The sequence below is a fragment of the Phyllostomus discolor genome, chromosome 14 (assembly GCF_004126475.2).
Source record: "Phyllostomus discolor isolate MPI-MPIP mPhyDis1 chromosome 14, mPhyDis1.pri.v3, whole genome shotgun sequence".
NCBI lineage: Eukaryota > Metazoa > Chordata > Mammalia > Chiroptera > Phyllostomidae > Phyllostomus > Phyllostomus discolor.
In genome coordinates this window covers 51,030,600-51,057,716 of record NC_040916.2, presented here as the reverse complement: position 1 = coordinate 51,057,716, position 27,117 = coordinate 51,030,600, and the positions used below count along the sequence as shown (strand labels likewise).

At 38.4% G+C, this 27,117-nt stretch overlaps 1 protein-coding gene across 5 annotated transcripts in view; it reads right to left on the bottom strand.

Moving 5' to 3' along the window:
• CHD1L (chromodomain helicase DNA binding protein 1 like) overlaps window positions 1-27,117 on the bottom strand; it is a 97,827-nt gene that overhangs the window by 4,245 nt on the left and 66,465 nt on the right. For all 5 annotated transcript variants that reach the window (XM_036015505.1, XM_028502670.2, XM_036015502.1 and 2 more), the window contains 7 exons: window positions 25,229-25,343; window positions 24,284-24,437; window positions 20,649-20,814; window positions 7,849-7,997; window positions 6,257-6,420; window positions 5,324-5,529; window positions 4,073-4,171 (listed from right to left, as the gene is read on the bottom strand). In XM_036015505.1, the coding sequence (XP_035871398.1) occupies window positions 4,073-4,171; window positions 5,324-5,529; window positions 6,257-6,420; window positions 7,849-7,997; window positions 20,649-20,814; window positions 24,284-24,437; window positions 25,229-25,343 (1,053 nt within the window). The remainder of the gene's footprint in view (window positions 1-4,072; window positions 4,172-5,323; window positions 5,530-6,256; window positions 6,421-7,848; window positions 7,998-20,648; window positions 20,815-24,283; window positions 24,438-25,228; window positions 25,344-27,117) is intronic.

Below are 27,117 nucleotides of genomic sequence, written 5' to 3'. Positions count from 1 at the left end.
CACAGTATTTTACACACAGAAAATAATACAATAATACTTTTTGAATAGAAATTACTTCGCAAAGGTCGATTAACAGATTTCTTTCCTGCCTTATGTACAAGGTTTAATAGTATAAAAATGTTACTCTTTATTCAGAAATACAAATGGAATCGCTAAGGATTGAAAGAAAAATGTCTGTTAAATCTGTTTAAAAGTTATCTGATAAATTTCAAGGTAAAGGCTACAATTGGAATAATTCACCCAAACAAATTGGCAATTCACTTTTTCTTGTTTGTCTATAGGAAAATAAAAGCAAGAAGAAGAAAGTATTACCTTTTAAAACTCTCTGCAAGCAATTAAAATGGTGCATTTTTAAAAATAAGTAAGATTCAGAACAAGTCACCTGTTTCTTGGGCAAGGACTATACACAGGTTTGGCTGCAGAGGGCCTGACATATTCTGGAACTCACGTTTAGCATTAGGTTGTAAAGGTATTTCCACGTTTTTTTCCCCTACTCTGTGACCAGAATGTTGAAGTGAGGAATATTGTTAGAAGCACTTTTAAGTTTTTTTTTTATTCCCATCCTCCTACCTTCCCCCAACCCTTTGGCAACCATCAGCTTATTCTCTATATCTATGGGTATATTTCTGTTTTGTTTTTGTTTATTCACTTGTTTTATATTGTTTTCAGATTCCACATATGAGTGAAATCATAGAGTACTGGTATTTGCCTTTCTCTGACTTATTTCATTTAGTATAATACCCTCTAGGTCCATTCATGTTGTCATGAATGGCAGAATTTCATTCTTTTTTTTATTGCTGAATAATACATACACATGTACCACATCTCGATCCATTCATCTACTGATAGACATTTGGGTTGCTTCCATAATTTGGCTATTGCTAATAATTCTTCAATAAATATAGGAATGCATATCTCTTTTTGAATTAGTGTTTTTGTTTTCTTTGATAAATGCCCAGAAATGGAATTGCTGGATCATGTGGCAGCTCTATTTTTACTTTTTGAGGACTTTCCATACTGTTCTCCATAGCGACTACACTAATTTACAATTCCACCAACAGTGAACAAGAGTTCCCTTTTCTCTACATCTTCACTACCACTTGTTACTTGTTTATTTACTGGTGCTAGCTATTCTGACAGGTGTGAGGTGGTATCTTACTGTGGTTTAATTTACATTTCCCTGATGATTAGTGATGGTCAGCATCTATTCAAGTCTGCTGGCCATCTGTATGTCCTCTTTGGAAAAATGTCTATTCAGGGCCTCTGCTCATTTTTTAATTGGATTGCCTACAATTTTGGGGGTGTTAAGTTGTGCAAGTTCCTTATATATTTTGAATATTAACCCTATATCTGATGTATCATTTGCTAAAATTTTCTTCCAGTCAGTTTTCTTTTTGTTTAAATGGTTTCCTTCTTTTGTGCAAAAACTTTTTAGTTTGATATAATTCCATTTATTTTTCCTTTTGTTTCCCTTGCCAAAAAGACATATCCAGAAAGATATTGCTAAGAGTAATATCAAAGAGTTTACTGCCTATGTTATCTTCTAGGATTTTATGTTTTCAGGTCTTACATTTACATCTTTAATCAATTTTGAGTTTATTTTCATATGTGGTATAAAAAAGTGGTCCGATTTCATTCTTTTGCATGTATCTTTCCAGTTTGCCCAACACCACTTATTGAAGAGATTCTACAAACTTATCCATTAAGGATTATCTAATCTCTTGTAATCCTACATATTTCTGTAGGTTCAGTTATAATTTCTCCTCTTTCATTTCAGATTTGAGTTTTCTGTATTTCTTTGTCTCACTAAAGGTTTGTCAATTTTATTTATCTTTCTGAGAAAAACAGCTCTTAGTTTTGTTGTTTTTTTTTCTCTTGTTTTTCTGGTCTCTAATTTCCTTCCATTCTAATTTTTGCCATTTTCTTCTTTCTGTTAATTTTGGGCTTAACTTCGTTTTCTTTTCTAGGTCCTTGTGGTATATGTAACATTATGTTGATTATTTTGCAATCTTTCTAATTTTTTAGTGTACTCATTTATCACTATAAACTTCCCTCTCAGAACTGCTTTGGCAGCATCTCATAGGTTTTGGTATGCTGTGCTTCACTTTTTTGAGATATTCTTTGGTTTTCCTTTTGATTTCTTCTTTGACCACACTGGTTTTCAAGATTGCGTTATTTAATTACCACAGAATTTTCCAGCTTTCCTCATGTCGTTGATGCCTACCTTCATACCATTGCAGTTAGAAAAGATATTTAATATGATTTCAGTTTTATTTTGCTAAGACTTGTTTTGTGTCCTCTCATGTGAACTATCCTCGAAAATGTTCCATGCGCACTGGAGAATATTCTGCTGCTGTTGGATGAAATGTCCTCTAGATGTCTGTTAGGTCTATTTGGTCTAATGTTTGGTTCAAGCCCATTACCTCCTTGCTGATTTTTTTTTGTCTGGATGCTCTGTCCATGGCTGAAGTGGGATACTGAAGTCCCCTACTATTATTGAATTGTTGTCTATTTCTTCCTTCATATTGCTAACATTTGCTCAACATACTTAGGTGTGCCAATGCTGGATACTTATATATTTATGACTGCTATATTTTCTTGATGAATCAATCCCTTTATCATTATATTATGACCTTCCTCATCTCTTATTACCATTTTTGGCTTAAAGTCTATTTTGTCTGATATAAGTATAGCTATCTCCTCTTTCTTTTGGTTTCCACTTACATGGAATCTTTTTCTAACCCTTCACTTCAAGTTTGTGTGTTTTTAAGGCTCAAGTGAATCTCTTGTAGGAAGCATATAGTTAGGTCTTGTTTTGTTTTGTTTTTTTTAATCCATCTAGCCACTCTGTGCCTTTTGATTAATAAATTCAATCTATTTACATTTAAAGTAATTACTGGCATGTAAAAAGAACTTACTAAAGCCATCTTGTTAATTGCTTTCTAGTTATTTTCTATTTCCATTCTTTCTTCTTTTCCCTTTGTTTCTGCCTACCTTTCTAAATTGGTTATTGTCTATGGTGATATGCTGTCTTTCCTCTTTCTTTGTCTTTTCTGGATCTGCTCTAAGTTTCTGTTTTGTGGTTACAATGGGATTTACATAAAAGTTCTTATATATAGAACAGTGCATTTTAGGCTGATAGGACATGTATTCTGTCCGATCTCCATCATGTTTCCCTCGTGGTTTCAAACAAGGGTCTAAACTGGGTCCTTAAGTCTACCCTTTGGCTCTGACCTCCCCTGGACTCTGTTTTTCCAACTGCCCAATCAATATCTAGATCTGGGTTAATTATTTCAACACATGTTAAAAATCTTCTTCCAGTAATTTGTTTTAGTACAAAGAGTATTGTATTCATTTTAAGTCTTTAATTACTTTCCACCCTAGAGAAATGACAGAAGAATTAGGAAAAACCAATTTCTGAGAAATATGAAGGGCCCTTCTCATCAGATAAGGTCCTTCAGCTTAAGTTTTCTGTGAAATAATCACAATAATAGTTTTACTCCTTTTGCCACTTTGTGATTTTTGCTCATAAAAGAAGGTGCACTTACCCCTTCTCTACACCAAAGGAGAATACTGTTCAGAATTCCAGATCCCCCTCAAACCAAAAAGCTTTATCACAGCCTGTGCTAACCTTATATATAACTTCCCTCCCTCAGCACCCAGCTCTTGTTAACACATTAATGATGTGTCTGATTTCTCTCTCACAGGCTCTCACATTTTCATGAGAGATTCACTTAAGAAAATGGAGTAAGTTGGGTAAGTAATAAAATGCTAAACTTTAACATGCATGCAGGGATCAACATTTATCAAAATACTTGCAAATTCCTTATCTCACTATAGTTCCATGAGGTAGGTGGAATAAATATTATTCACAAATTACAAATGAGAAAACAGGCACAGGGAGGGTAAAGGATTGCCTCAAAGTCACATTACAATGAGCTCATTGGTGACAGAATTCAGACTCCAACCAGCCTTTCTGACTCCTTATCTACTGCTTTTTAAAGCCACATGACACCTATCTTAAATGTCCCCTAACTCCATCCCTAACCCTTCTTTCTTCTGTGCTCCTTACCTTTCATTTTCCCAGCCAGCTCATATATTTTTCTTGGCTCAGTGGATCGTTTTTCCAGTGCTGTGAATAAGCCACCTCTGCCCCAGTGGCCAGAGTCATCTGATAGAAGAGAAAATTTTCTTCTATAGGAGGCAAAGTCCAGTACACAATTTAAAAAACAAAAACAAAAAAAACAAACAAACAAAAAAGAAAGGTACACCAAATAGACTTGTAGAAGAACGTTTTTTCTTCCTTTGAAAATCAATCTGATCTCCTAGGCATATCATAGGTTGTACTTCTCAAATATGTTTAGGTTTTCTGTAATACACCTGGCCATCACAACAGGAAAGCACTGAAAAAAATTAGTGTACTGAAAGAGCAGTATCTCTGCGGTACTTCTGTAATTCCTGGAAGATGACTGAGGAAGGATGGAGAATAAATACAATATAACAAAGAGCACTGAAGCACTGCTACTATAACAACACATGACTCCCATTTTACAGGTAAGGAAGAGGAAAGGTTAAATGACTTATTCAAGCTGGTGCTAACACAGCCAGTTAGTACCTTGCATTTAGAGTTACTCATTCATACTACTGAAATTAGTTAGCATGTATTATGTATCAGGTGTTGTTCTAGCACTGGGGTTATAGCAGTGGACAACAGAAAACCCCGCTCCCATGAAGCTTATTTTCTAGTTCCATGAAACAGTCAAATAAGCAAATACATATGTAATATGTCAGATGATGATATGTGTCATCAAGTAAAATAAGGTAGAAAAGGGGACAGAGAAAAATGGAGGGATGAGGATGGGGTCTGTTCTATACAAGGCAATCAGGGGAGATCTCTCTGAAACACAGACATTTAAACAATGCTTGACAGGTTCCAGACAGAGGAGGTAAAAAATTAAAAGTGCAAAGATCGTTAAGGCGATAAATGCTTGGAATTTTGTTTCTTCCGAAAGAGTACATTTGTCTTCTACATGTTGCCTGTTTTTACCCTCTTAAAAACCTTGTGAGAAGAATAATGTAGATATTATCCCATTATATGGATAAGGAAGTTGAGGCCCAGGGAGGCTGGATTACTCAAGGAGGTAAACAAGAGATAAGAGTCAAATCCAAGTCTCTTAATTCTAAAATTCACATTTTTTGTGACCACACCAGACTGTACTGGGCCCATCAGTCACCACCAGGTCAGGACTCTGCTTCATCCTCCCCGGTTCTTGGCATCATAAAGATTAAGGACCCCACCCTGGGCCCGTATCACTTCTCCTACCTACGCACTGCACGATCACAGCATCCTCCACCCCGGCCTGTGGGTGGGTAACATCACCAATGACATACTTGATGGAGTTTGAATCTGAATCTTCGTAATCTATTTGAGCTGAGCTCTCATGTTCCCCATCCTCTAGGTCTTCTGATTCACTCTCTTCCGAGGGCAGGCAGAAAGACTGGTAATTGTTGGACTCCCACCAGGCCATTCTTCAACCAGACAGAGAGAAAAGGAAATTAACTGGGCAAATCACAATTTCTCTTGGAGTACAGTTTGTATTACAATTTACAAACAGTAAGTGCCAAGTGGAAATGCAATTAGAAACTCAACCTGATTGAGTTTTCTGCCTATTTATAAATAAACAAGCAGGCTTACCCAATTAGCTTAATGCTTCCTGACTATACTTCAATAACAAGCAGGCACCAGATATTCCTGTTTTTAAGAATATGACTAAAAGAGACTGTGAGTAAACTACTTTTTGTTAGCTACAGTAAAATCTTAAATTTTCTTCCCTCACCTGAACACTTCTCTGTCTTAGGCAGTCAGGACTTTTCATTTAAGTAAACTGTTTAGGTTAAAGTTTAGTCTCTAAAAAAATATTCTAGTACCAATAGGAAATACCAGCTTTATAGAAATTTTCTGCAATTTTAAACTGATGTTCAAGCCCTGGCTTGGTAGCTCAGCTGGTTACAGCATCGTCCTGACATGCTGAGGATGTGGCATGCCCTGGTCAGGGCACATACAAGAATCAACCAATGAATGTATAAATAAGTGGAAAACAAACTGATGTTTTTTCCCTCTCTCCCCCTAAAATCAATCAATAAAAAATTTTTAAAAAGTGATGTTCAACTGTGGACTCACTATACAGTAGTGATTCCTTTACCAATTGTGACTCTCTGCTTTATCGAATAATACAGCCAAATAGTACACACATACTTTTTCTTACGTTCCACTTTTTCCTTTATCCTCTTCTTCTCCTCTATTAGTCTCTTTCTCTTGGCTACTGCTTCTTGTCTTTTCTGCCTTCTGTCCTCCAGCTCTTCTGGACTTAGAATCTGCTTCCTCTTGGTAGACCTTTCCACAAGGCCTGGGATGAGAACCTGTAGGAAGAACAAGATCCATAAGCAAGAACTTTGGGGGCTGCCTGTTCCTTCATGAACTCCATTTATCCCTACAAGACACTCTGTATGGAGGCAACATGCTTAAAATTTCACAAAACACCACATCTCCATGCCACCTGGTGTGGTAGGAAGACATTTGAATTTACACTTCCATCATACGTCTCTGCACAGGCATGGCAACCACGACATGGTGCTCTAAACTCAGCCAAAGCACTGGAATAGTTCATATAGCAGTATATCACTTTGGTTAATTTCATTAGGAATAAGGAACTTCAGAAAAGTAATTTTTAAAAAATTGAAAGCTTACCTTGCGGGATGTCATTTTAGATTTAACAATTTTTAATGGGAATCTTTCTATAATGTATCATATTTCTTTCTTAAACACAGTATTTCAACATCATGATTATCTTAATGGTAGCTAGTATTCAATGACCACACACTAAGTGCCAATTAATGTGGAAATTGGAGATATTGATTGCTAGTGTCTCCCATGACACGGGGTCATGATTATTAAGAGCAGTGTATGTATTTTGCTGTAATAAAGTGATCCCCCCAAGGGAGGGGGCTTAGATGGACAGGGATGCTTTTACCTACATTAAATGGCAAAATTGATTCTCCTGGCCAATGTTTTTTATGCCAACTTTCTACATGGTTTTTATACTACAGTACAGTGAGTTACACTTATACTTCTTGTTTTTAGTGATTATATGTATTATTTTATTGCTACATTAGGAATTAAAATAAACTGTGAGAAGCTGCAAAAGCAAGTCATTTCATGAAGATTATGAAGCAATGACAAGTGACTTATCCATGGGGGTGCAAGGACTACTACATACACAGAGGTCATCAACAGTGAAACTGTCAACAGCATCTACCAGTGTAATTTATGCACAAATGGAAAGTTTAAAAAATGTATGTAAGGGAATACTGGTCACCCCTGATATGTCAGCCAGGGAGTATGGGTGAGAAAACATCAGAAAAGGCCTAAAATCTCTACAACACAAAGGTTTACAAAAAAACATGCTCAAACCCATATTTGTTCTTGGGAGAAGATCCTCGTTTTATGATGCTTAAACATGCTCTTTCTCCTGCTGCATAGTTTCCTTTGTGGGGAGAATACTTTTTCCTTCAGTATGAGTTTTACTCAGTTTTGATTTGTCAAACTACACCTCAAACAAGTCTGGCTCATCATTCATCTTGACTAAAGAAAGATTGAAGGCTTGAAGGCTGGAGAAAGGCAGAGGGCTGGAGGGAGACCACTCCATACACTAGCTGAGGTAATTATACTTACATTTCAACAATTACTTACAAGTTCTTTCTTAATAAATCACAAAAAGCATCATTTTTATTCTCTTAGAATGAGAATTTGGAAAAGTTTATTATTTTACATAAATTAATAGTTCTTACACTGCCTTTATTTCGGAGTAACCGGCCCTCTTGACTAGTTTTCTCCAAAAGGGTTTTCTGAAGATTCACCAGTTGCTCAAACGATTTTCTGTCTTCTTTACTGGGCTCCCTAGAATAGTCTTTCCCTTCAAATAAGTACATATGATTTTCTAAAAACATAAAACACACAAAAAAGAAATGTTAGATACTAAAGAAAAGTGAATTAGTTCTATTCAAAGCAATAATTAGGGTGAACAAAAGAACAGCCTATCCCTGGCTGCATGACTCAGTTGGTTGAAGAGTCATCCTGGGAACCAAGGAGTTGCAGGTTCAATCCCCAGTTAAGGCACATACCGAGGTTGCTGGTTGATTTCCAGTTGGGGTGTGTATGGGAGGCAACCAATCAATCAATGTTTCTCTCTTACATTGATGTTTCCCTCTCTCTCTATCCCCCGTCTCTCCCACCCTTCTTTCCCCCTCCCTTCCCCTCTCTCTAAAATTAATAAACATGTTCCTGGGTGAGCATTACAAAAAAGAACAGCCTGTATTCTAAATTGGCTAAGACTAGATTATGATGAAGGTATTGCATTGCCAATGCCACTGGCACTGACAGGTTTGGGATCCATATGGAGGTCTCACATATTTGCTTGTCATAGGACAGGATATGGCTAAAGCCTTTTTTGTCATCTCTAGATGGTCTGTGATACGTCCATCCTGTTGAGTCTTGAATCACTCATCACTCATCATGTCACACTATTCCTCAACATAAGTCTCCTGACATTAAGGTAACCAAGAACATATTCTGAATGCACATTTAATACTCAACTTTTCCCCCCTTTTTATAATATTTTTAAAAGTGGCAAATTGATGAGAAAAATGAAGAATCATAAATATAATCCCTTAGATTTACAATAATTTTTCTAGATCTCATGAAGCATTTTCATGAGCCTCACCACAATCCTGGTATAACCCATCCCACTTAAGAAAGGGAAAACTGAGACTCAGACAGGGATTAAGGGACTCCCCAATTCTTATTGCTAATACATACAGAAGGCAGAACTTTCTGACCCTAAGACCTGTGTGCTCACTTCAGTATATTATTGTCTATAAAAGGAGGGAGAGATAATAGGCCAGCAAATAATAACTATAGCAATAACAATACCAAGAGTATAATCTTGAATAGCACTGTATGCTATCAGAGCAGTGTCACATCATTATCACATTTGATTTCTGCAACTGTAAAAAAAAGAGAAGCAGACATTAACAGCACCAAAAGTTCAAAGAGGTTGGGTGATAGACAGGCCAAGGTCATGAATCACTGATAAAAGAAACTCATGACAAAACAAAACTAGCAACCAAAGAGATGTGGGATAATGATTCTAAGTGAAATGTATTTAATAGCATATGATACCAAAGAAAGTATTTTCAGAGCATCATGAAATTAGCTATAAGTATGTTTTCTCCAGAGAGTATGAAAGCAAAACATTTTAATTCCCCAGAGATCAACTGCTTCACACTTGTACCCGAATACAACCAGATGTATTTCTAATGACATTTGCTAATTAAATCAGCAGTGGACTTTCAACGAGGTACTCTATCAACATGAGGAAAAGATAAAGAACTGAGAAGTATCAAATATAATCAACACATTTAGCTACACATTGCATGAATTCTCAATGTACAAACATGCTGGACTGACTGAAAAAAATAATTGTTTTTTTTTTTTGCAGTTGAACTGTCAAAGAAATATAATTATTTTTCTAAAAAACAGTGAAGTTTATTTTGTTCTAGTAAACATTAGAAAAATAAGCTGAAATTAATCTAGTGAGTGTAGAAATGAGTCAAAACTTCAGTATTTAATGTAATCAAAATGCAAATTAAAAACTACCACATGCATCTATTTCTTCTCCTACCTAAAACCACTAAATGGCAGTAAGGGGATTTTTAAAAGATATGCAAGGCAACAGTAAATGAAAAGTTCAACTCATTGGAAAATGGAAGTTGGCTGGAGGATGATAACAGGTCAGGAACAGTGGAAGCAAAACACAAATGCCTAGCCAAGGGGTGATTATGAGATAGAGACCCTTTCAATCCTCTAAAAGCTTAAGACATTACAAGGACAAGGTACCACAGGGCAGGGGCAGTGAGAGAAATTCTGCACACCAAAAATGGGAGTACTATGAGCCCTGACTCACACTGTCTCTTCAATTTGAGTAAACAGGTTTATTCCAACGCTTATCCCTTGTCTTCCAAGAAAGATTTTGAAGGACTCATCTTTGGAGAAACTGAGTTACCCAGTGAATAGACTTCACATACAGATATGTGGGAAGGACCCTCAATGCGAAAGCCCAGCTTGCCAGCCAGTAATGCTGGAATAAGGACCAAGGGCCCATATACCTGTTCAGGCCAGAGCTGCCCGTCAGCCATAGCATTTCACCAGCACATGTGATCAGATAGCCAGAGTACACCTGATATTTCAAGGAAATTACCAACAAAAGCATGTGATTCCAAAACAAATTTTGAAAAGAAAAAAAAAAAAAACAGCAGCAGCAGTAACTGGAAGAAAGAGAGACAATGCAGGAGGCAGAGGAATACTTTCTAAAAAGATAAAACTTTTTAAAAGTATTCCAGAGAGAATATTTATTACAATAAATGTCCTCAGAGAAGATATTACATCCCTGAAATAAAACAGGATACAATTATAATTGTTATAATTGCATCTAGCAGAGAAGAAAAAGAGTATTGAAGAATAAAAAAAAAGATAGTAACATTAAAAAATGTAAAAGCTTGTTCCACCATGTTGGAGCCTATGAAGGTTTCTAGAAACAGGACTTCAAAATGACAAACACATATCGAAGGCTGTGGTCCAAGGTAATTTCTGCTGGCTTAAGTGGTGTGTCTGGAACCAGAGGGAGCACACAGCTCTTCTTAAAATTGAAGGTGTTTATCCCTGAGATGAAACTGAGTTCTATCTATGCAAGAGATGTACTTGTGTCTACAAAGCAAAGTGACTCCTTTCATGGCAAACCGAACAAAACCAGTCATCTGGGGAAAGGTAACTTTTGCTCATGGCATGGTTCATGCTAAATTTTGAAACAATGTTCCTGAAAAGGCCACTGAACAGAATCCTTGTAATGTTGCAACCCTTGAGGATTTAAACTTAATGAAAGGTAAATTTAAAAGGTAAAAGAGAAACTACAAGAAAAGTCAAAGACTGGTATCCAACAGAACAGTGCCAGCTACCTGCATGCCAGTCTCCCCACATCCTGTAAGAACCATCCAGATAAAAAAAAAAAAGATAAAACTACCCAAACCCATGCTAGCTATAAAATTAGGAGTCAGAGAATACTACCAACTTCAATTTACAGGTAAATAGAGAAATGAACATTCAAAGCCAGATGGAGCCACTCCCACACCCACCTGGAGTACAGAGTGACAGGAGAGACTACAGAAAGAGGAGAGGCTGAACCTCAAATACAAAAATAATGAGGATAGGTCTCAGACCTGACAGATCACAGCAGTGGCTACTAAGAAATTGAAATGAAGGAGCTAGAAAGTACATACAGGCAGCAATTTGGAAAGAAATTGCTTCTGGGGATGAGAGTGAGACATCATAGAAGAGGAAGATATGCTTTGGCAGCTTTATGACAAAGAATAAGAAGCAAGCAAGTGGGAACAGACAAGATGGAGGGGGAGTGAATGGAAGATACATTAACCTCCACCCAGAACTAATCTGGAATTATAACTGAATTATGGAGAAATCACCCAGAACAAACAACTGAATAACAGAGAGAAGAAGCCTTATAACCTCAGACAGACAGAGGAATCAGCTTCAGCACAACCTGACTGGTAAGGAGTGTGGTGGAGACTTGAGAGGGCTGGCTGGGCGCCCACGGGCAGCAGCTCCAACAGGACAATTAAGCAGCCAATTGGATCCCCTTGAGAAGAATGGGGTCTAAACCCTAAGCTGGGATCCCCAGCCTAGAGCACCAGAGCACAGAAAGTACACAGATAACAACCAGTGACAAAAAACTACAGTTTTGCTCTCTGCCAGAGATGGATGGCTGGAGATTCAAAGGGCCATTTTAAAGGGCCAATATACATATTTTCTTTCCTTTTTTTTGTTTTGTTTTAATTTTTAATTCATTCATTTATTTATTTATTCATTTTTCACATTTTCTTTATTGTTGTTCATGTAGTTGTCTCCATTTTCCCCCCACCACTCCTACCACCCACCCATCCCCAGTTCTCATCCTTCATCCTACCCACCTTTAGATTTGCCCACGTGTCCTTTATACATGTTCCTGAAAACCCTGCCCCCTGTTCCCCCCATTATTGCTTCCTACCTCCCCCTAGTTACTGTCAGTTTGTTCTTAATTTCAAAGTTTCTGGTTATATTTTGCTTGCTTGTTGGTTTTGTTGATTAGGTCCCACTTATAGGTGAGATCAAATGATATTTGTCTTTCACTGCCTGGCTTATTTCATTTAGCATAATGCTCTCCAGATCCATCCACGCTGTTGCAAAGGGTATGAGCTCCTTCTTTCTTTCTGCTGCATAGTATTCCATCATGTAAATGTATAATTTTTGATCCATTCATTTACTGATGGGCACTTAGGTTTCTTCCAGCACTTGGCTATTGTAACTTGCAACACACACATTTTCATTTACAGCCACTTACCATGAACTCTGGCAAAGGTGGGGGCACAGTGGGCTAGAGACGCCTGTGAAGAAACTGAGGTCAGAAGCTTTGGGGAGAGAACTGAGAGAGTAGCTGCTGGAATCCCAGTGCTGAGCCATCCCCCATACAGCAGCAGCTGTATGTTGTCCTGAGGGACAACAATAGCCCCAACCACAGGAAGGACTCTGTCCCCGACCTGTGATGCTTAGGCCAGACTGCTGAGTACAGAATGATTAGATTAACAACTAAAGGAGTCAGACACAGACAGTAGGTCCCTGGAAAAGTAGGGGCAGAGTAGACTAGAGATGCCTTAAAGAGACTTGGGACAGAGGCTTTGTGGAAAGAACTGAAAGAGTAGCCGCTGGGATACATCCCGCAGGCAATAGCCTGCTTGCTCAGGCAGACTACTCCCCTTTGAGCAGCAACAGCCTGAGGAGAAACAGCAGGCTCAAACACCAGGAGAGACTCTGCCCTTCCCTATGGTACCTAAGCCAGGCTGCTGAGTACAGACTGACTAGATTAACAGCTGATAGACTCAGCCACAGACAGCAGATCCCTGGAAGTCTGGATCAGGCTGCCTAAGGTCAGAGAGATGGGGACATCTGACATCGCCAGAGGTGGATCCAGAAAGAAAAAATGGTGGTAAATAATAAAGGCTACCAAGATGAAACCAACTGTGGTCTTCTCCATGATCTGTGATATTTTCCTTCATGTATAGCTTTTTAACATTCATTTCTTGACCATCAAGTTTGTGTATATTACGCCTCCTTCATTCCTTTTTTTATTCATGGTGTAAATTTTATAGTCTCTCTTCACATTGCTCCGACTCCCAACTATTAGTGCTCCTCCCTCTACCCTCTCCAAATAATTTTTCTTTGAGTAGCTCACCTCATAGTCTCTCTCATTTCTTATAATAGTCTTAATCTCTTTACACACTTATTAATACCAACACGTTTGTTGTTGACAATGGGATTGCAGGGGGAAAGGGACTTTTTTTGCGGGTGTGGGTTTACTTCCCAGGTTTTCTGGTTTTGTTCTGGCAGCACTTGCACAACAGCATATAAGATGTGGCAGGAAGAGTGAACTGTGTCAACCAGCTGGAGGGAAGGACCCAACAAAGAAAGTTCCAAGAACAATCAAAACCCAATTGCATCCACAAAGCCAACATAAAGGGCATCCCAACAGCATCAAGTTCAGGAGATCAAGGAGAGTGCATTGCTAAACCTCACAGGTCTCCTACCAAGAAGTGAGTCAAAAGAGATCAATTTAAGAAGCAGAAGCAAACAAGGAGAGTCTCACAAGTAATGGGAAGAAAAAGTAACAACCTCTAACTGAAAGAAAAGGATGAATCTTCAGAAAGAGTGCTATATAAAATAGAGGAAAGTCAACTAGGAGATACTGAGTTCAAAACAATGGTTATAAGGCAGCTCAATGAGCTCAGTGAGAATTACGAAAAACTACAGGAAAACTTACTGCAAACTATATCAGCATGAAAAAGGACACAGAAGCAATCAACAAGAGCCAAGAGGAAATGAAGGATATAATTTGGGAATTGAAGAACACAGGAGAAAGACTCAAAAGCAGGCTAGGTGAAGCAGAAGATCAAATCAGCAAGCTGGAAGACAAGGCAGGAAACTCCCAAGAAAGCAAGAAAAGGAAAAAAGATTTAAAAAGAATAAAGAGGGGTTAAGGGAACTTCAGGACAACATGACACATAGTAATATCCATGTAATAGGGATACCAGAAGGAGCACAACAGGAGCAAGGGATAGAAAACCTGTTAGAAAAAGTAATGGTGGAAAACTTCCCTAATTTGGCAAGAGAGAGAGTCATACAAATCCAGTAGAAACAGAGGGTCCTGATCAAGAGGAATCCAAAGAGGCCTACTCCAAGATGCATCATAATTAAAATGGCAAAGTTCCAACACAAAGAGAGAATATTAAAGGCAGCAAGGGAGAAACAAGAAGTAATATAATATAAAGGGAGCCCCAATAAGGCTAGCAGCTGGCTTCTCAACAGAAACACTGCAAACCAGGAGAGAGTGGCAAGAAATATTTCAAATAATGAAAAGCAAACACCTACAACCAAGACTACTCTATTCAGCAAGGCTCTCAGTTAAAATGGAGGTGAAATACAGAGTTTCTCAGACAAAAGAAGGCTAAAAGAATACAACTCCACCAATCCAGCACTGCAAGATTACGCTAAAGAGACTGCTTTAAGAAGATGAAGAAAAAGAATGAGAGACAGAGGAACACAGGTAAAAAAAGGGAGTTAAATGGCAATGAATAAGTACCTATCAATAATAACTTTAAATATAGATTAATTAAATACCCCAATTAAGGCACATATGGTAGCAGAATGGATAGGAAATCATGACCTGCGCATATGCTGCCTAGAAGAGACCCACCCAAAAGAAAAGACCTATGCAGACTGAAAGTGAAGGGGTGGAAAAAAATATTCCAAGCAAATACACAGGGAAAAAAAGCCAGGGTAGCAATACTTATATCAGACAAAATAGGCTTCAGAACAAAGGCCATAAAAAGAGACATAGAAGGACACCTCATAATACTCAAGGGAAGAATCCATCAAGAAGGCATAAATAATGTAAACATATATGCACCCACCATAAGAGCACCCAAATATATAAGGAAAATCTTGGAGGACTTCAAGAAGGATACTGACAGCAACGCAATTGTAGTAGGAGATTTTAGCATCCCACTGTCAAAAATAGATACATCTTGCAAACAAAATGTCAACAAGGATATTGTGGAACTGAATAATGCGTTAGATACAAAGGACCTAACTGATATGTACAGAACTTTTCATCCCAAAGAAGCAAAATACATGTTCTTTTCAAATGCACATGGAACATTATCAAAGATAGACCACATGATAGGACACAAAACAAACCTCAACAAATTTAAGAAAATTTAAATCATATCAAGCATTTTCTCAGACCACAAGGGCTTGAAACTAGAAACCAACCTCAAGGAAAAAACTCAAAAACACTCAAATTCATGTAGATTAAGTAGCATGCTATTAAACAATGAATGAGTTAAGAAAGAGATCAAGTAAGAAATCAGAACGTTTCTGGAAAGGCATGAAAATGAACAAACAACAGTCCAAAACCTGTGGGACACAGTGAAGGCAGTCCTAAGAGGGAAGTTCATAGCAACATGGGCCTATCTAAAAAAGACAAAAACATTACAAATAAACAGTCTAACCCTACATCTACAAGAACTGAAGGAACAACAACAAACAAAGCCCAGAATGAGTAAAAGGAAGGAAATAATAAAAATTAGAGCATGATTAAACAATATAGAGATGAAAAGAACAATTCAAAGGATCAATAAATCCAGGAGCTGGTTTTTTGAAGAGATAAAACAAAATCAACAAGCCTTTAACCAGATTTATCAAAAGAAAAAGAGGACCAAAATAAGTAAATTCAGAAATGAAAGAGGAGAAATGCCAACTGAAACCAGAGAAATACAAAGGACATACAAAGGATTGTAAGAAATCACTATGGATAATTATATGCCAAGAAATTTGAAAACCTGGGTGAAATGGACAAATTTCCAGGAAAACATAATCTTATGTTGGGAACTGCCCTGCCTGGTATCAGAAGCTGAAACCCCCACCTAGGCTAAGGCTAAGGGAACGCCCTTGGAACCCTAAGCCAGCAAGGAGACAAAAGCTTGTCTCCCTGGCAGGAATGCTGCTTCTGCTGCTGAACCCCAAAAAGCTTGGTCGGTTAGCCAAAGATGGGTAAGATTCCCCATGGGGGGAACGACCTAGGACAGGCATGATCACTTTGGGAGGCCCCCCAAAAGAAGGACTTGGGGGCTGCAGCAAAAGAGGGTGACGGACCCTCGCTCCTCAGCTTTGACATAGCCTGAGTTCTCATCGTCTGGGAGAAAATCTCCTTATTGCCTTAGTTCCCGAGCTAAGCCTGAAACAATGACAGGGTGGTGCAGCTCTGTGCTGAAAAGGGGCGGATTCCCTGGGTGATCAGGCCTAAGAAAGAACATGTAAATTACTGTGAAACCTTCTTTGTTTAGAATGCTCTCAGTTGAATGAGAAGGGTCCAAGGAGGAAGTTTGTTCCTCAAAGTCTTACAGCTCTTTGACCCCGACTCAATAGACCAGCAGAGTTCCTTGTTTTCTATAGTTCCTTACTTCCCCCTAATGAGTACTGTACTTTACCTGAATTATTATGCAAAATGAGCCCAATAAAAGCAAGTGTGGATGGTAAATCAGGGTGCCCCCCACTAGGGGGGGTGGCCATTTCGTCCCTACTTCCCCACAGAAACTAGTTTGTCTCTGTGCATGTTTGTTTGTTTGTTTCTCGCGTGTTTTTCGGCGAGCCATCCACAGTGTTCCATGGTCACTGCTGGCCGGTGACCCATGCGCAACAATCTTACAAAACTGAATCAAGAAACAGAAAGCCTGAACAGACCAATAATAGCTGAAGACGGTGAAGCAGTAATCAAAAAAAGCCTGGCACACAAAAGCCCTGGACTGGACTGTTTTACAGGAGAATTTCACAAAACATTTAAGGAAGAGCTAACCCCTATCCTTCTCAGACTATTCCAAAACATCCAAGAAGTTGGCAGACTCCAACACGTTTTATGAAGGCAGCATCATCCTAATCCCATAACCAGATAATGACACAACAAAGAAACAAAACTACAGGCTAATATCGCTGATGAACACAGATACTAAAATCCTCAACAAAATATTGGCAAACTGCATCCAGCAATACATTAAAAAGATCACACACCATGATCAAGTGAGATTCATCCCAGGAATGCAAAGATGGTACAATATTCACAAATCAATAAATGTAATACATCACATAAAGAAAAGGAAAGACAAAAATCACATGATCATATCAATAGATGCAGAAAAACCATTTGATAAAGTACAGCACCCATTTATGATAAAGACACTCATCAAAGTGCAAGTGGAGGGAGCATATCTCAACATAATAAAAACCATATATGAGAGACCTATAGCCAACATCATACTCAATAGGCAAAAACTAAAAGTTTTTCCACTAAGATCAGGAACAAGATATGGGTGTCTGCTTTCACCACTTCAATTCAATATAGTACTAGAAATTCTAGCCGTAGCGATCAGACAAGAAAAAGAAATAAAAGGCATCTAATTTGAAAAGAAAGAAGCAAAACTGTCACTGTTTGCAGATGACATGATAGTTTACATAGAAAACCCTATACACTCCACCAAAAAACTATTCAACCTTAAGTGAATTTGGCAAAGCAGTGTGACACAGGTCAATATTCAGAAATCGAAGGCATTTTTGTACACCAAGAATGAAATATCAGTAACAGAAATCAGGAAAAAAGAATCCCATTTGTTATAGCAAAAGAAAAATAGTGTACCTAGGAATAAACCTAACCAAGGAAGTAAAAGACCTATACTCAGAAAACTACACATCACTGAAGAAAGAAATTAAGGAACATACAAACAAATGGAAGCCCATGTTCATGGATTGGAAGAATTAACATCATCAAAATGTCAATACTACCCAAAGCAATTTATAGATTCAATGCAATCCCTATTAAAATACCAATGACATATTTCACAGATATAGGACAAACATTTCAAAAATTTATATGGAAACACAAATGACCCTGAATAGCCGAGGCAACTTTATGAAAGAAGAAAAAAGTAGATGGGATCACAATACCTGACATCAAACTATATTATAAGGCCACTATAATCAAAACAGTCTGGTACTGCCATAAGAACAGACATATAGATCAATGGAACAGAATTGAGAGTCCAGAAATAATCCCAAATTTTTAAGATCAATTAATATTTGACACAGGGCACAGAAGCATAAAATGAAGTAAAAATAGCCTTTTCAACAAATGGTATTGAGAGAATCAGACAGCTACATGCAAAATAATGAAACTGAACCACCAACTTACACCACACACAAAAATCAACTCAAGATGGATGACACACTTAAATATAAGTCACAACACCATAAAAGTTTTAGAGGAGAACATAGGTAAGAACATCTCAGATATTCCATGAAGCAATATTTTCACCGATATGTCCCCTACAGCAAGGGACAAAGAGGAAAGAATAAACAAATGGGACTTCATCAAAATAAAAAGCTCCTGCATGGCTAAAGAAAACATCAGCAAAATGAAAGCGGAACCGACCGTATGGGAAAATATATTTGTCAATGATAAGTCAGGCAAGAAGAGTTTGGTCTCCAAAACATATAAAGAACTCACATGACTCCATTCCAGGAAGACAAACAAACCAATTAGAAAACGGGCAAAGGACCTAAACAGACACTTCTCCAAGTAGGACATACAAGAGGGTCCAGAGACATGAAAGGATGCTCTGCACACTAGCCACCAGAGAGACAGAGAGATGCAAATTAAAACTATCATAAGATACCACTTCACTCTGGTCAGAATGGCCATCATAAACAATACAGCAAACAAATGCTGGCAAGGTTATAGAGAAAAGGGAACCTTAGTACAGTGTTGGTGGGAATGCAGACTGGTAGGAAATAGCATACTGTTTCCACAGACACTGTGGAAAATAGTATGAATTTTCCTCAGAAAACTAAGAATGGAACTGCCTTTTGACCTGGCAATTCCACTGCTTGGATTATACCCTAAGAATCCTAAAACACCAACTGAAAAGAACCTATGTACCCCAATATTCATAGCAACACAATTCACATTAGCCAAGTGTTGGAAGCAACCTAAGTACCCATCAGTAAATGAGTGGATCAAAAAACTCTGGTACATGTACACAATGGAATACTACACAGCAGAAAGAATGGAGGAGCTCTTACCCTTGGTGACAGCATGGATGGAACTGGAAAGCATTATGCTAAGTGAAGTAAGTCAGACGGTGAAAGACAAATGCCATATGATCTCACCTATAAATGGAACCTAATCAATAAAACAAATAAGCAAGCAAAATATAATAAGAGGCAATGAAATGAAGAACTGACAGTGACCCAAGGGGAGAAGGATGTGGGGAGGGGGATGAAGGGGGAAAGAAGGGAAAGGGTCATCAAGGAACAGCTATAAAAGACCCACAGTCAAAACCAAATGGGGGTAGGATTGAGGGGGGAGGTAGGGGTGGTGGGGCAGGGGAAAGCGGTGGCAGGAAAATGGAGACAACTGTAGTTGAATGACAATTAAAAAAATAGATGGAAGCAAGTGATGGAAATTCAGGGCCCTACAAAAACAAAAGAGAACACAAAACCAGAAGTTACAGCAACCCTACTCCCCACTAAGAAAAACAGAAGCACCATCTAGTAAAGACACTGTACTTCTCTGTACCCATGAAATAAGGTTCTCTTGAATTAAGACACCTAGTAAGAGGTGTCTTAACCTCACACCTGAGTCCACATTGAATTCCTGCTGCCACTGGTACAGAAAATTAAAGTCATTTAAAAAAAACACAAAAACTATAGATATCAGAGAACATCCTTACAAAGCTATCATGTGAAAAACTCTTCAAATCAGAAATTGAAATATTCAGAACAGAAACAGACAAATGTTAACCAAATTCAGAAAAATTAAGAGAAAGACAAAATCATCTCATGATTTACATGTATTGCTTTGCTAATAAAATACAATTAATGGTACTTATACCACATGGGGTATTGTGAAGATTAAATGAAAATACAGGTATAAAGCACATGACACAATATACACTTTTGATTGAGCAAAGAATAATCAGTGTTAACTATAATTTAAAAAACAAATCACTGTACTATTCATAAAGGAATCACTATGTGAAAAGCACCATACTAGGGACAGTAGGATTTACTAAAAAAGGAGAAGATGTTTGCAACCAAGGGAGGAAAAGTACAAGTTAAAATCCTTGAGATTGATACTACCATGGCATCAATATCATCAATTTGGTTCAAAGTTCAGCTATAAGAGAACAGCCAGACAATGTCTGATCTGTCTAGAAAGGGTTCTCAGATTAAGTCAGTCTTAAACAGTTTACAAGATGAGAACAGGTCTGGGTAGGAAAAAAATGTCCCAGGGAGCAGCACTAAGGACTTTCAATGGGGACCACTCTCATGCTAGTTTAGGGTGGCTGTGCCCTTTGTGCTGCTCTCACCCCCTACTTACTTCCTTCCTCTTGCTCTCTGCTTCCTTCTTTTGCTAGAGGCAAGGCACCAGAGATCCACTGGCCATCTTTGGTTTCTCCCAGTATAGACTCCAGGTCTATTTCATCTATGGAGCTCCCCTCAGAGGACAACAGTTTATCCAAACCGAATTTGAGTATCTCACCCAACTTGAATGGAGAAAACAAAGTTCAGTCAGTTCTCATGAAAACAAACATTGCGTATCCAGGGGTTTGCTAAGTGGCTTAAGGACACTAGGCATATTCCTTCCTTAATGTTGGCCTTTCTTCTCTCCCCTAAGAAACCAATAGGGTCATTTAGTATCTGGATGATGGATAAATGGAAAGGTGATAAATGATCAGAGATGTTGACTTTGACAATTCTCATTAACAAAAAACAATTTATGAGCCTCCAACCTTTTCTTTGAATAACAGTAATTTCTTGCATTACCTTAGCACTTCTGACTGAGCCTCTTTCATAAGCATTCCCAACCACCACATGAGAAGTCAGAGATGCTATTAGCTACTCTCCCACCTCTCCTACTGCCAAATTTCTTGGAAAAAGAAGGCTACATACACAAGGTACTTAACCTCTGCCATTAACTGTTTTTTTTTTTTCCTTTGGTAATTTGGTCTCCTACCACAGTGCTCTATGGAAACCATCCTCACAAAAACCAGTTACAACTCTTGACTGCTGGATGTGAAGACCATTTCTCATTTTCCCAATTGTTCCTCTGGTGCTGTGCTATACTGCTTCTCTTCCCTCTTGCTAGTACCCTCCGCATGCTCCCTAGGGCTATAGGAACCACCCAAAGAAGTTCAGATCACTTTTCCTAACTTAAGCATCCTACTTCCAACTGTGCACTAACTCTGAGATTCTAAATCAGCTGCATTCACATCTTGACTCCTCATTCACACCTTGTCCTTTTAGAGATAATTGGGTCAGTTATCTCTAGATGGTCTATTCTGTGAGTAACTTGGAAATCTTAAGGTATTCTGTAATAGCTTGGAAAAAACTTTGCTCTAAGCATGAACACACCTGGCTACACATTTATTTAACCTTGGTATATAGGACATGGTGACTGGCTTTGTCAACTGGCATCAAAAACAGAAAAATGTCCACTATTTATGATAAAGATTGGTCCATACTGGGGCACTCCCTTCAGTTCACCTGTATTTACACTTTCACTTGTGATATGTCTCAGTCATTAAGGGACTCCATGTGTTTTCAGAGAAGCAATACATTGCAGTAATTATGGGCATATGCTTGGAGGTTAGGGCGTACTTGCAATGGAGTCCTAAGTGTGAACGTGCTTGGGCAAATTATTTAACATGGGAATAAAGATAGTGCCTATCTCATTATGTTGTTGTTCATACTCAGAAAAAAAAACAACTGGAAAGAAGCACTTCATGTAATAAAATACTTAGCACACAATAAGCATTCAATAAATCTTCACTATATCTGCATCTCTCTTAGTTTCTACTGTGTTCTCTTGCAGGATGATGAACCTCTTTTGAGGGCTTCAGAATCCTAAATGGCTTAGAATTACTAAACCACACTCACTTTGCTTACTACTGGATTCCTTTTGTTTTACAAACCCCCCCCAAAACCAAAACTGCTTTCCTCTGAGACAAGGGCAATAGTTGACACCTTTGTTTTTAGCAACCAGAGATAATGGGTATAGTCTGTGTAGGGGAAGAGATCCATCAGACATTGGAGCCAAAACATAGCCTTCCAGTAACCATGAGTTGGACAAGATTATGACAGAGACCCTCTCAAACAACCAGTGGTCTACGATCCCACTAGTATTCAGCCATTGCACAGAGGTATGTCTATACAATTTACACTGATGTGCCCAGCAGCCTGCTTCACATGGACACCCTGACAGAATCCTCTAAGCTCTACCCCTTCTGGGAGAGAGCTCAAAAATTTTACAACTTTTTGAGCTCTCTAACAGCTAGAACATGGGCACTCTTGAGGCTCTGTCATTCACCCCTTTACCTCACCCAACTTGAACTTATCACTGAACTCATCACTATCAAGTTCCTATGGAGAACTGGTGTATGGAGAACTGTATCTAAGAATTTCTACATTTTACCTAGTCAAGCTTTCATCCAACATTTATAATTATCTCCTAAGCAATGTGAAAACAAAATGTACAGCTTGCCCTGCCACCACCATGGTTAAACATGTAAGTATCAGTTGGGAACCAAAGGGAAAATACAAAAAGAGAAAAAACACACTTTACACTTTAAGATAAGCAAAAACCAAACAAGTGAACACATAAAACCCAGGGTAACTCTTCCTAGCACTAGTCCCAAAATAAATGAAACCTTGAGACTTTCCTGTGAGCTACTGACTCCCTAATAAAACCAAAGTAAGCCCTGTACTTTGCAGAGCTAATGTGTAAAGATATGTATGGCCTTTGTCATATAAAATCATGTTAAGAAAATGATTTATTTGTTTTTAATCCATGCTCAGACTAATTCTAAACCTGGTAACTTCCCTTATAATATTGTGTAACTTTTTTCTTATAAATACTTGTTGTATTTTGTTTGATAAATCAGCCCTTCTAAAACTGCTCTCACAAACTTTTGCAAATGAAATTCCTGTCTGTCGAGTTTTCCTCTAACAGTAGTTTGTTCGTATTTTATCGTTTATAGAAAACTGTTGACTAAAGCCTAAATTGCTTCATTTTCCTAGAACTTTGCCCTACCTTCTATCTCCCTAATTCCTGTCCTCATCATCCAGGCTTAAAACCTTATAGCCATCTTTGAATTTCCATTTCCTTAGTTACCCACCTCTAAACAGTGATGCCTATCATTTCTTCTTTTGAAATGTTTCTCACCCAGACCCTCCCACTGCTACTGCCCCTCTCAAAGATTTATTGCTCACTTCATGCCTAGACCTTTCCTGTATTCTATGTGGACCTTTCCTGTATCTTAGCTGGTCATTCTGCTTCCAGCCCCTCATCCCTGAATCATAATACTGATTGTAATTTTAACCCAAGGGCTGCAACAGAGCAACATTAAACCATCTTCCAGAAAAGAGCTTTCTCTAAAGTCTTTCAACCTTGCATTTGTTTCCAATCCAGTATCCCCTTCTGGTAATTAACTCTAGTTCTTTCCTCCATTCTTCCTATATAAATATACATCCTTCTCTGATTAGAAAGTAAGTAATATAAATCTCTAATCAAAGGGTGTGGGGTTACGATGGATGCATGAGATCAACCAGTATTTATTACATGGAATTCTTTATTTTACCTAATTCTCTTAACATCCCACTGAGGTAACTTGCAGTACCCTTTTTCAGAAAAGTTAACAGAGCAGATCTGGGAGATTAAGACATCTGTTCGAAGCTACAGTCAGTAAGTGACAAGGCTTGGATTTGAATCCAAGTCAGATGGATCCAAAGTGTATCATTATTCTATGGTCTTCTGCCTTTTAATGTCATATTTATGTCTATCTCCTACAGCAGCCTGCACACATTAGGTACTTCGGAAGACAGAGCCTGGCCAGGGAACAGATGTGTAATTAGGAGAATGGGTGGTTAATGCTAATTCCTTTCATTTACTTTCTCATCCACAGAGAGCACTGACATATTCTGACACATTCTGAAGTGAAGAACAACCTCTTATACCTGGAAATCAGCATCAGCTGCAGGTTTCTGGGCTCCCAGAGTAAAATGGCCACCCTCTATGATTGTGCTGGTAAGCTGCAGCTTGGAGGTGGCCTTCCGACAGATTATTTCTTCCACAGTGTCTCTGCCAATCAGCCGAATAACTTTAACAGATCTGTACAAAAGTCAAAGGAGAGGAGGTGGTATGAGAGTCTGCAAAGATGGGTGCAAACATGGAAGGCTGATGCAGCGAAAAGTAAGTAAACCCAACATGCTATGTATGATCCTTAGGTCAAAAAATAAGACCCATCTTTTTAGCTTAGTTCCATAATACCCTAATTCTATATTTTAACTTAATTACATATTAACTCAGGAAGGATGAGTTAAATAATTTCTGAAGGTTCCTTCTAGTTCTTTCACAATTTGATTTTGCTCTTTTATTTTATTTTAATCATTGTTCAAGTACAGTTTTCTCACCCCTACTCCCATTCCAGCCCACCCACCCAACCCTCCCCCCTTCCCCCCATTACCCCCCACCCCTAGTTTTTGTCCATGTGTCCTCCAAATTTGTTCCTGTAATCCCTACCCATTCCCCCCTGGAATTCCCTATTCTCTCCCCTCTGGCCACTGTCAGGCTATCCCCTGTTTCAGTGTCTTTGGTTATATTTTGCTAGTTTTTGTTTTGTTTTGTTTTGTTGTTTAGATTCCTGTTAAAGGTGATATCATGTGGTATTTGTCTTTCACTGCCTGGCTTGTTTCACTTAGTGATTTTGCTCTTTTGAACCAAGCAAGTCTGGAGTGAGAATGTGCCCTGCCCAGTGAGTAGCAAACCTGGGCTAACATCTACCGAGTGGTCTCTCAGCCTCATCTGGGACTGTCACCAGGACTGTGGTCTTCACCTTCCTCCCCAACCCAGAACTGCTGAGGAGCCAAGAAGTGGAAAAAGCTGATGCTTAAGTCTCTTACTTGTTCTGGCCAATTCGGTGAGCCCTGGAAGCTGCTTGCAAGTCATTCTGAGGGTTGAAATCACTGTCAACAAAAATAACAGTATCGGCTGCCGTTAAGTTCATGCCAACTCCACCTGAAAACAATGCACAAAGGAATGTGACCAGCAGTACATGGACTAGGCTCTGGAAAAGAAAGACATAGGCTACAGAGGTCAGATTATAAACTGGGATCATCAAAATAACTGGCTCCTTCCTTCAAACTCACCTCTACCTCCAACACCAGAAACTTGTTGTGGTTAAAAGTACTCCCTGAATTCCTACTGTCTGACTTGGAAAATTTAACTACTGAAAGTAACAGAATGCAAGGAGCAGGGGTAAGCAGAAAAAGTGGATACTTAAGTTAGTGCTATGAAACCATTTTATATCTCTTGTTTAAAAATCTTGATTGGTTCATTTAGAACAGTCTGTGGAAAAGGATGCATGCTCTTTCAGAAAAGTTTTAAACCTGAGAGAGCTCTTCTGCTGTGGGCACTGTTAAAAGAACAGTTCTTAACATCCATTTCAAGTTATAACTAAGTACTAAGATCTCTGACATAAGCTAATGAGAAGGAAGGATGATATTTATTAGACTCCTAAGCAGAGCAGGAAATACCTCCCTCTGTACTTGCTTCCACATTAATCAAAGAAAAAATAACAAAGCTAACCTCGGGACAAGAATATTCCATGCAACAGCTTTCTGATCTGCCTTCAGCACTGCTGGAAAAGGGCTCCTTGACTATGAGAATTAATTAAAAGCAGCATGAAGACAAATTACAACCTTCTCTTCGATTAGTGTGGAAACAAGTAGAAAAGGGACTTCTGCTGGTCAGGGTTGTTACAGCTCACTGCTGAAACAAGCAAGCCGAAAAAGGCTTGTTCCAAGAGACTGAACTGACGACTAACTTTTGAGACTGGCTATGAACTCTATGATGGATCTCAAAACAAGTCAGGCAGGAGCATTCTAATTAAAGCCTTCAAATAAAGTTAAAGTTGGAATAAAGAGATAATAAAGACTGATCACTGAAAGATGTTATATTGTGCCTTATAATAACACCAGCTTACTACTTGTTAGGCACTCTTTTAAGCAATTTACATATACTAACAAGTTCACAGGGTATTAACAAATACCCTATGAGTAGTTACTATTATTATCCTCATTTTATAGATGCTGAAATGGAAGCACAGAAAAGTTAAGGGACTTAATCAGAGGCTGCACGGTAAGAAAGTGAGAGCCAGGATTCAATCCCACATAGTCTGGCTCCAGAACCTATACTTTTACCCACTGTACCATATTTCCCAGGCACTATTTCATTTAAGTGTTCTACATAAAAATAACCTTATTCTAGGGTTAATGTTGTCTAAGTTCAGTTCTTCTTCATTTAAAAGTTGTACAAGATATTTGATAAATAAGCTTATCTCCATATTTGGGACATGTTTCTGAGCTACCTGCCATCTGGTGGCAATATGACTCAATCACAGAGATATTTGAAAGTTGGAGAAAAACCTGTTGACTAAATGATAATACTGTAAATCTGCAGCTAGAAAGTGATAGCAAACACGACAGTATTTGGAAAAGGCTCATATCTGGGTCTGCTTCGGTTCCTGAGAACTCTATTTTGACTGATTCTGAGTACTCTAAGGAGATTAATTGAAACAAAGAGGTCTCTTTCTTCTTAATTTTACACATAGCAAACATAATGCTGCTCTCAGAATACAAAGATAAATAAAACCACTAAGGCATAAATAGAGCTGTGTTCCCAACACCGAAGATATGTTTCCAGGATTCTGACAGTTTCATCCAAGACTACCCCCTGAGACAATGACAACACCAATGTAGGGCTGAGATTCAAAATGCAATCTATAACTTTG